Below are 10,132 nucleotides of genomic sequence, written 5' to 3' on the forward strand. Positions count from 1 at the left end.
TAGCTCGGGAGATGTCAAGAGGGCCCTTCTTGCCTCGGCCGAGCGCCCTTCCTCTCTCAGCCATGTAGTTAGATAGCTCAGCCCTGGCCGCACCAGGGCAGCTTGAGAGGTCTTCAGCTCTGAGTCAAGCTGAAGCTCCCTAGCCTGGGCCTTGGCTAGCATGTTGCCTAGTTGCTCTTGCTCCTAGCGCATATCTTCGCAGCTGAGCCAACTGCGATGGGATAACAATTCTCCTTCCTTGCTGGACAGAAGGTGCTCGACCCGTTGAAGGGATTCCTGAGCCTCTTTCTCCTTCTGGTCGGCTCGCTTGACCAGACTCTTCTGCCAGGACAACTCCTTCCCTAACTCTTTACAGTGGCCGCTTGAGCCTGGGAGCGCTTCTCCCACTTCTCGACCTCAGCCTCGGCTGCCTCTCTTGCCGTCTGGACCTCCAGCAACTCGGCTTGGGATTGCTTGGTTCCTTGCCGAGCTGCTACTAGCTCTTTACCCAGGGTGGTCAGTGAAGTTGAGGCTTTCTCCGGATCGACGTGGGCTAGGAGTTAATGCAAAGCCCGGTGCTCCATGTCGGCCTGAGTCATTCAATTGATAAATTTAAAGTGGAAAGAGAAGGAAATCGGAAAGGTAGATCGCCACCTTTATGCGCGACTCGAACAGCCGGGAGCTGAGTGCTATCAGGTCCAGTTTGGGAAGGACCTTGATTTGGTAGTTGCCCAGCTGGTTGGCAGTCATCACCCTGAACTCGTGTTCCTTTCACTCCCGGGGGAAGAGGCGTCAACACTGGCTTCCGGGCCAGGAACGGAGGGTCAACTACTAACATGGGGAGAGTGGTCGGCTCCTTCACCCTCCGCTGTCAGCTCAACATCCTGGCACTTCAAGGTATGCGGGGCACGATGCCCTCAGCACCACTCGGTCTTACTCCATTGGGGAAACCAGGAGTTTCTTTTTTCTTGGGTGGCCCAGAAGTAGCCTCAGCGCTTAGCAGGGCCCCTTTTGCACGTCTCCGCCTTCCTAGGAGGGCTAGCCCTGGTCGGCCAGCCCTGGCTAGAGGTCCCCACTCATTCAATGGGTGCAGTATAGTTCCCAAAGCATTGGGGCCTCGGGCATCTCAAACACCAGCCTACTGACTCGGAAGGCTAGCTGACTAGGCGAAGCTGGCGAAGAAGGAGTCTTCTCAAGCAGAGGGGTTTCTGCCTCATCCGATCCATAAATTGTTGAAGGATGCAGGGTCCCAAGTTAATACCTGATCATCCTCGGTGTCTTCATCTTGCGGGATAGGGAGAGAGGAGCAGATTTCTCCGGATCGGCCTCCGGTTAAGCTGTCGTAGGTGGGCCACTGGCGGCTTCAGACTGAGCTGAGCTGCTATAGGAGGGCCAATGGCTGCTAGGGGAGAGGCCAGAGATTATCTCAATCGCTGGAGAAGTCAGGATCCTCGTTATCCGCCCATAACTCTTGCAGCGTTGTCGGGTTCCATATCAGGGCCTCATTCATGGAGGCGTCCAACATGATGTTATCTGCAAGTAGGCAACATAGTTAGTCAGTGTTAGACACGTTCTTAGAGAAGATTAAAGGCTTACGTAAGCTATCCCCCAAGGGGACTCGATGCTGGCTCAACCCCGCTCAGAATAGCAAACCCTCAGTCTCCACTAAGCGGTTTACATGGAATTTCAGTCCACTCAGATTTCGCTTGCTTCTAGGTAAATACTAGAAGTTTGTAGTGGCTGAGAGAGGGCAAGGTGGATAGCTCAAAAGTCCAAGGCGACGTCGAGGAGAAAGGCTGAGGAGGCTTTACATAAAAGAATCGTCATTTCCTACCCTTGTTTAAAGAGGGAAGGTCATCCAGAAACTTAAGGCCGGGTCGGCCAACAAAGTGGAAAATCTTGTGCTGGTGCGCAGACTGTAAAGAGAGTGGAATAGTTGGGCATCCAACTGAATCCCGTATAAACGACAGATTATTACAGTCCCACAAAGGATGCAGTACGTGTTCGGGAGCCAACTGCGATAGATTAATAAGGAAAAGTTGGCCACCTCGTGGAAGAAAGGGTGAATAGGAAACCTGAGACCCCCCCCCCCCCCCCCCCCTCCACTTGCCCTTGGAAGCAAGTCATGTAGCCACGGGGTGGTCTATGAGCCCGGTCCTCTAGGGATAGGAAGCAGGACAGGAAGATCTACAGGGAGTTTATGCTCTGCCTGTAGTTGGATGAAGTGGTGGAAGTGCAGGTCGAACTCATCGATAAGAAGGAAGTAACACATGATTGAGAATAGAGCCGGAGATTGGAAAAATAAGTAAGGAAGACGGAACACCATGCATCTCGTCCGACATACGAGGCACAAGGATAACTGTGCGATGGAATCCACGACTCCTAGTGAGCCGTACCAGACCCCACCACGGTTCAGAACCGATGGTTCGACGGTTCGGAACTGCCGGTTCGACGGTTCGTGGCAGGTCGACCCTTAACCTTAACCATCCAAGACGGTTATGGTTCACAGTTCGGAACCACCGGTTCACGATTCAGTTCAGGTTCGCGACGGTTCGAGATTATTATATTAAAAATTTTAAAATTTAAATTTTAAAATTTATTAAAAAAAGGGCTTGCACTTATTAAGTTACCTACGTATCCCCTTAGGATATAGGGGAATCAAAGCCCATGTAGTTCTTTTACATTTTACCCTTTTACATCACTCACTTCCATTCCCTCCCGTTCCTCCCATTGTATTCGTTCCTTCCGTATCAAATTCTTCGGCTTCGTCTTCTGAAAGTTGCATTCCTTGGATTCTTTTCTCGGCTCTGGTCCAATCGTCGAGTAATGCTTGGGCTTCCAATGAGTCGGGAGACATAGTTGATCGCCGTTCATCTAGTATGTTGCTGCCGGCACTGAATGTCTGCTCCACAGCAACAGTTGACACTGGATATGCTAAAATTTCTTTGGCAATTACGGAGAGAACGGGAAAGCTTTGAGCCTTCTGTGACCACCACTTTAAAATTTCAAAATCTTCACTATCTGCTTCATTAAAATCAAAAGAAGTGGTAAAATAATTCTCAAGTTCCTGTGTGGAACTTGAGGATCTTCGTGGACGTTTCGTCCGTTCTTTTAAAAAAAGTTGTGCTTTTGAAAGTTTTAAATTAGTCCTAATAGTTTATTGTTGTGTTTCAGAAATATTAGTTTGTATTACATATTTCACAAAATATTGATTATAAATATCATTTAAATAATTTCTAATAATATATATAATACTAGCTGGATCAGGAGAAGAAGGATCTTTAATAGGAATTAAAGCGTCATAGTATAAAATTAGCATTTCTTGTAAAACTTCTAATTTAAATCTAGGATCTAAAGCAAATGCAACTAAATAAATTTCAGGAATTAAATAAAAATATTTTTCCCATTTAGTTTTCATGGCTAATATACAAGAAGTTAAAGCTTCATTATTTATATGTTCATTTAAAATTAATACTATACTACAAAAATTTATTAAAACTAAATGAGTAGTGGGATAATAAACAACAGAAAGTTGTTCGGTTGCATCATTAAATACTTTTAAAATTTCACAAATAATACTACAAATATTCCATTGTTGTGAAAATAAATAAATATTAGTATTACTATTTTCTGTAAAAAATAAACATAATAAATCTTTATATTGAAATGAATTTTGTAATAATTGATATGTGGAATTCCAACGTGTTGGTACATCACGTGGAAATTTTTTAGGTCTCATTCCATTAGCTCTACAAAATCTACCCGATTGTTTCATCATAGATGGATGAGACCATAAATATGAAATTGCAATTCTAATTGGTTTAATATAATTTTCTAAAAGTCTTAATCCATCTTGAACACATAAATTTAAAACATGACATACACAACGAATATGTAAAAAAATAAACTACCAATAACAGGTTGACAAACAAATTTTAATTCATCTATAGAAGTGGTATTAGAACTAGCATTATCTAATGATATTGAAAATATTTTATGAGTTAATCCATATTCTTTTAAAATTAAACATAATAATTGTGCAATATTATGGGCAGTATGTGATTCATCAAAAACTCTATAAGCTATTAACCTTTTTTGGAGGATCTAAGAGTTATCAATCCAATGACAAGTTACACCCATGTAAGAATGAGTTTGCCAATGATCACTCCAAATATCGACACATAAAGAAACTTTATTATTTAATTTACTAAATTCATCAATTAAATTTTTTTTCCTTATTTTACTAATTTTTTAATTGTACGAGTAATGTAGTCCTAGGAACACGTTTAGCAAATGGATTAAGAGATTCTTTACAAAAATCTTCAAATGTGCATTTAGATCCAAAACTAAAAGAAAGATGTTCTACGGAAACAAATTTAGCTAATGACTCTCTTAATTTATTATCAGAATATAAAAATAAACCAGAATTAGTACTACTACCGCTAGAAAATCTAGATAATTGTGTTTGAGAAAGGTCGAGTCCATATTCCGTTGGGTGCTTCGTTTCTACATGTTGTTTTAACGACCCATAGCCGCCGCCGGCTTGGAATTTGTAGGAAGTATTGCAATGCTTGCATTTTGCACGCATTTCTCCCGACGGAAGAGTGACTTTCTCAAATTGTTTAGTAAAAATAGAAGATTTTAGAGGAGGATTATCCCGAACCTTAGAAGTAATTGCTTCAGTACTTCCTTGTTTTTCGGGCGTCGGAAGGTGTTGGGCCTCGATCTCATCATCGGTGGATTGAATGTTGAGAATGAGATCCTCGTGCGCTATTTCTTTTCCCCTCCGAGATCGATGTGAAGAACTTCCACCGCGACCTCCTTCCATTGTAGTCGAAAGATGGAGTCGGAACTCGGAAACGTGAACTTACGAAGTTGAGAATGAGAGATTGAAGAGTAGAGAAGTGTGTGAAAATGATGAAATGAACTCCCGCCATTTATAGAATTTGGATCATAATGGACACTAAATCATAGCCATTGATCAAAAAACGGTCAATTTTCTTAGAATTATTCAATGTATCATAATTAAATGGTACATAATTTTAATTAATTTGATTATTTAATTTCAAATTAATATTTAATTTATTAATTTTGGGATTTATCTTGGTGGAGTTTGAATTTATCTTACTATTAAGATTATTTTAATTATTTAATTTTAAATTATTATGTAAAATTGAATTGTTCAATTTATCTTGATAATTATTAATTTTATCTTATTTAGTTAAATTATTATTAATTATTATAAATTTTAAATTATTTAAAGTTTATTTATTAAGTTTATCATTATCTTGGTTGAATAAGTTAAAAACTTGGTCTAAATTTTTATTTATTTGAGATAAGTCTAAAATAATTAACTTCAAATTATTAATAATTGAATTGGTTAAGTTTGAATTAGTTAAATTATTATTTAATTCAAATTTATTAATTAATTTATTAAAGTTAGATGAATTTTCCTTGTTGATAATTTCTAAGTTTAAATTTTCTTATTTATCCAAATTTGACTTTTTCAAATTTGAATTTGTCAAATTTATCTTATCTAAATTTGAATTTTTTAGATTATCTAAAATTTCAAATTTATCTAGATTTGAATTATTCAAAGTGACTTTTTCTAATTTTTCTAAATTTTCATAAAAGTTATCTAAATTCACAGAAAAGGTAAATCTACAATGTGCATGCAATTTAGAGGTATTTTTGTAAATTAATTACTTACCGGAATCGCTTCCCCCAATTCTGACATTTTCGTCGTCTTCTTCTCCAGTCACCGGTTCTTGTCGTGGCCGCGTTTCTGGCACTTGAAGCACTAAATATGATCCTTGTTTCTCCGGGCTCCTAGCATTGATTGCTTTTTTGCCGTCGATGGTGCCGTTCGAATCTTTCGAGTAGGACACTTATTTTTGTAGTGCCCTCTCTCCCTACACGTAAAACAAATAATATGTAATTTAAAACGAACTTTAAAATTACCTTTCTCCCCCTCCATTTTTGCCGTCTTGCTCCCTTGGCGGTAAGTCCAATCAAGAGCGCACCGACTCTGATACCAATTGTAGGATCGCTGGAACACGCTAGAGTGTTTTCGCTTTTCTCGTTCATTCATTTCTAACAAAGACACTTGCAGCGGAATTAAATAGATATGCAGGGACACGCAGATCTTACTTGGTTCCTAACCCCCCAGGGTTAGTATGTCCAAGGCCTATGCACGGGAGGCACCCGTCCACTAGTGGTCTCCTTTTCGAACGTTGTTCGGAGGCAGAGAAATCCGTCATACAATCCAATAATAATATCACAAATAGAAAATAAAGACACTAAAAAAATAAACCAAACAAGCGTTGAGACGATCTGGAAATCCTGAGCGCCGCGCACCCCTCCTGGATCTTCCTCGGTTGCACGTGTCTGACCCCGTTCGCGTTCAGAGTCGCCGCTAGTTGGAGAGAAGAATTGATTATTTGTTGTGTAGTCCGCCCCTCCTTTTATAGCCTCTTGAGTCGACTCAGGTCAATCTCGAGTCGACTCCACGTAAACCCGATCCACTTTTTCCGCGGCTGACTTGGCCTTTGAGTCGACTCGAGTCCCTATCCGAGTCGACTCAAAGCTAACATGACATCTCTTGATAGACTTGGCTTCTGCAGCTTTATCTGGTGCGTAAGTCGACTCGACTTCCATCTCAAGTCGACTCCATCCACTCAAGTCGACTCCAGTCACTTTGACTTAGGTTTGACCTGAGTTGACCCTGGGCTTGATTCAATTGTCTTTGTTTGCTTTACATCTGTTTCTTCCATCTTGCTTCCAGTTCCTGGTTCCTGCAAGACAAACATACATACAAACAAAGAACCTAAACCTTACCTTACGGGTCTAACTTCGCCTTGTGGGTCTAACTTCATATTTCTACCGAAATCCTGGGTTAGTCTGACGTTTACCATTCCACTCTAGGAACGCGCCCTTACCCACTCCACTTAGGAGAATTTACCTTTACCAACCAAGTCCTCCTGACTTGTTGGACTTTTTGTCAGGCCCCAGGAAGGCTGTCCGAAAAATTCGACAGCATCGCAGCAGTAACTATGACAATTCCCCTAAATACATGCATAAATACACGGCCATATGCGGCCGAAAATAAGACTACACGTCCAATAAACACACATAACTATAAACAGATATAAACTAAGGCCTATACAACCATACAACAACTAACACATGCACGAATACAACAATATAAGGTCTACACAGCCGTAACAACTAATAAAAATGCAAATGTAATACCAGAAACATAACCACAGAAGAAAAATTCCACACACCATATCCAAAAACTTCGAAGCAGAAGAAAAACATACATCTCCAAGAAACCACAATAAAGTCCATGTCCACAAAACACAAGTCCATGTCCAAATACAGCTATATATCATACCAATAAACGGTAAACCAACTATAAACCAGCAGTAAACCTCCCGAGGTGAGATGGATACGATCAGGCAACATCTCCAAGCTCCAAGTACCTATCTGCTACCTGGGGAGAAAACATGACAACCCCAGGGTTTGGGTAGTAAGCATTAGATGCTCAGTGGATACAGAATGATAGATGTGCATGAACAGATAAACAGAAGAATAGACACTATCAACAGGTATGGGTATCAACAGATAACAAAGTAAATTCAACCATATGAACCCTAAGTCATGTTAAACATCTTCTAGCATATTAAATCATCACTAGGTTAAATCATAACATAAAAACCCTAAAGTTCCCTTACATGGCCGAAACCCTATATGGCATGGAACTCTAGTTTTGTTCAAATGGAGAAACTAACCCATATAAAACTTCATCATGTATCTTTTACAACCATAGCATGCTCAAAAACATAACTTTGAAATCCTAACATGTGATAGCCGAAACCTTAACATTTTACAACATGAAGCCCTAAACTTTAACCACATGAAAACAACCAAGTTTTTCTTAAACATCCTCATGAACCATGTAAAACAAAAACTTATTCAAAACATGCTTTTAAAACCCTATGACCACATCATGGCCGAAACCTTTAAGAAAGGTTTCTTCATGCTCATATAACACATAACTTTAGAAATCCATGAAAACATCAACATAGCTATTATGTTGCAAGGTGAGGGGAGTCTTACCTAGCCTTTAGAGAATTTTACCCTAAAGAGAAGAAGATGTAAACTTTGTGAAGCCCTTAGCCCTTCCTTGTGATCACCTTAGATCCCTAAGACACCCTTTCCCCTTGCTCCTCTTCCTTAGCTTGGTTGATGAAGACAACTCCCTAGGGAGCTCTCGGCCACAAGAGGAAGAGAGGAAGAAGAGAGTTTCGGTGGAGAGAATGGAGGAAAAAGCATGAAGATTTCGGTGAGGGAGGTTTATAAGGATTAGTGGAGTTGGGAGTTACCATTCACTCTTGAAACTCCTCTCTTAAAGCCCCTTTAATCATGAAGTAAAGGCAAACAAGTGCCTCTTCACTTGTTCTTTTGTCCATTCATGTACCCAAATCCTTAAGTAACATATCCCCTATCCTTTTCACAAGAAAAACTTGCTATCACATTTGGTTATCCCATGCTTCTACTAGGCTTGCCATTTCCTTGAGGTCCAAGGATCAATCCTTGGTTCCTTCATTATTTTTTTCTTTTTATTTTTGCAAAGCCCACATGAGACAAGCCCATTTAACTTATCCATTCTTTAAGGCCCAATTTCATTCCATTTTATCATTAGCTAGCTCATATAAGAGAAGCCCATTATGAAAACATTTAAACCATAAAGCCCATTAGGAAAAATCCTACTATTGGCCCATTAAAACTAAAAGCCCATTAATCATCAAGGCCCATTTAGTAATTTTACTAAATTTTCTTTAATCTATCATTCATTATTATCCAGGAATTATTGAAGGAAAATTACGGGTATTACACTACGTACCACCATGATGATATAATATTTAATCTCAGCCTATACTCCTACCCTTTCTTAATCTCATCTTATACTCCTCCCCTTTCTTATACCAACTATGATTTAGAATCATCCCTCAAAATAACCAGTTAAACTAGAGAATCTCGTGCTTAATGAAAGTAAACCCTAGATTTATTTCTGGTTCAACAAATGTTGCGGTGGTCGAACAAAAACAATCCAACAACTACACAATTGCCTTCCATCTGAATGCAAAAGTGTCTCCTGAATATTAGGTCATACATTTATCTAAAACATATATTAATTAACATGTAGACACTAAGATGTCCTTCTCAACCTACCGAAACTTTCATCACTTCACCCTTCATAACCTATCTCATGAAAAACTCGCAGGTCGTCTCAATGATCAACCACGCCATTTGATTTTTGATAAATAATGCAGTGGACTTCTCTTAGTTCTCCATGCATCTGCTGAGTTTTCTCCATCTAAAGATTGTTATCATCTCATTTTGTTTCTTCCATTATTGTCTTTCTTGAAAATCATAATCCTATACCGACAAAGAACTTCTATCTCCACCAAGTGCTTAAGGTATCACTAGCAGGAGGATGATTCAAACTCAGCAACAGTATATTTTAGCATATGCCTTCTGCCCTTAGTGTACCAATCAAGCAATATTTGCATTTACTTCAGTTATGTTAATATTAAAATGCACCTTTTAAGTCCACGAAATCCTTAGTTCATTGAGGTAATTCTATTGCTTGCATGACATGTATCACTGGATCAACAATGTAGATCCATGATCAAGAGCATCTACACTGATATCTCATCTACCATTATCACTCTAGCAAATGTCACTATCATCAACTAAGAACATTTACCTAGTCAATCTTATTCCATCTTTATTATTTCCTCTATTCTTTATAACAGTATTATCTGTGAGCAAACTCATTTAATCATTAAATTGCATAGTAATCTCACCAGACTTTGTTTTCATTCAAGAATTGTGATATGATAAAGTGATTATCATAGAGAATTAGCCTGGAGTATTGCATAAGTTGACACTGCCTACACATCCATCTGCTCTAGTGATTGTTCTTCTCCTTTCTAAATATTCAATCATTGGGAAATATTACCCAACAAAATCTATAAAATATAGTTATTTTACTTTCCCAATCTACAAGTTTTGAGTGTGAATTCTGTCAACTAGATAAACACTGTGGCGCCCGCCCTTACCAGAGCCTTGACGGACGCTACAG

At 39.4% G+C, this 10,132-nt stretch overlaps 1 protein-coding gene across 1 annotated transcript in view; it reads right to left on the minus strand.

Annotated features, from left to right (window-relative positions):
• Nucleotides 1–1,405: 1,405 nt before the first annotated feature.
• The window catches only part of LOC141830540 (receptor-like cytoplasmic kinase 185), a 13,920-nt gene continuing 5,193 nt past the window's right edge, over nt 1,406–10,132 (minus strand). Inside the window, exon 4 of the mRNA XM_074717951.1 lies at nt 1,406–1,512. Coding sequence (XP_074574052.1) covers nt 1,406–1,512 — 107 coding nt within the window. The remainder of the gene's footprint in view (nt 1,513–10,132) is intronic.

Source organism: Curcuma longa, chromosome 6 (assembly GCF_044706935.1).
Source record: "Curcuma longa cultivar G26 ecotype Majalengka, Jawa Barat chromosome 6, ITB_CL_G26_1.1, whole genome shotgun sequence".
NCBI lineage: Eukaryota > Viridiplantae > Streptophyta > Magnoliopsida > Zingiberales > Zingiberaceae > Curcuma > Curcuma longa.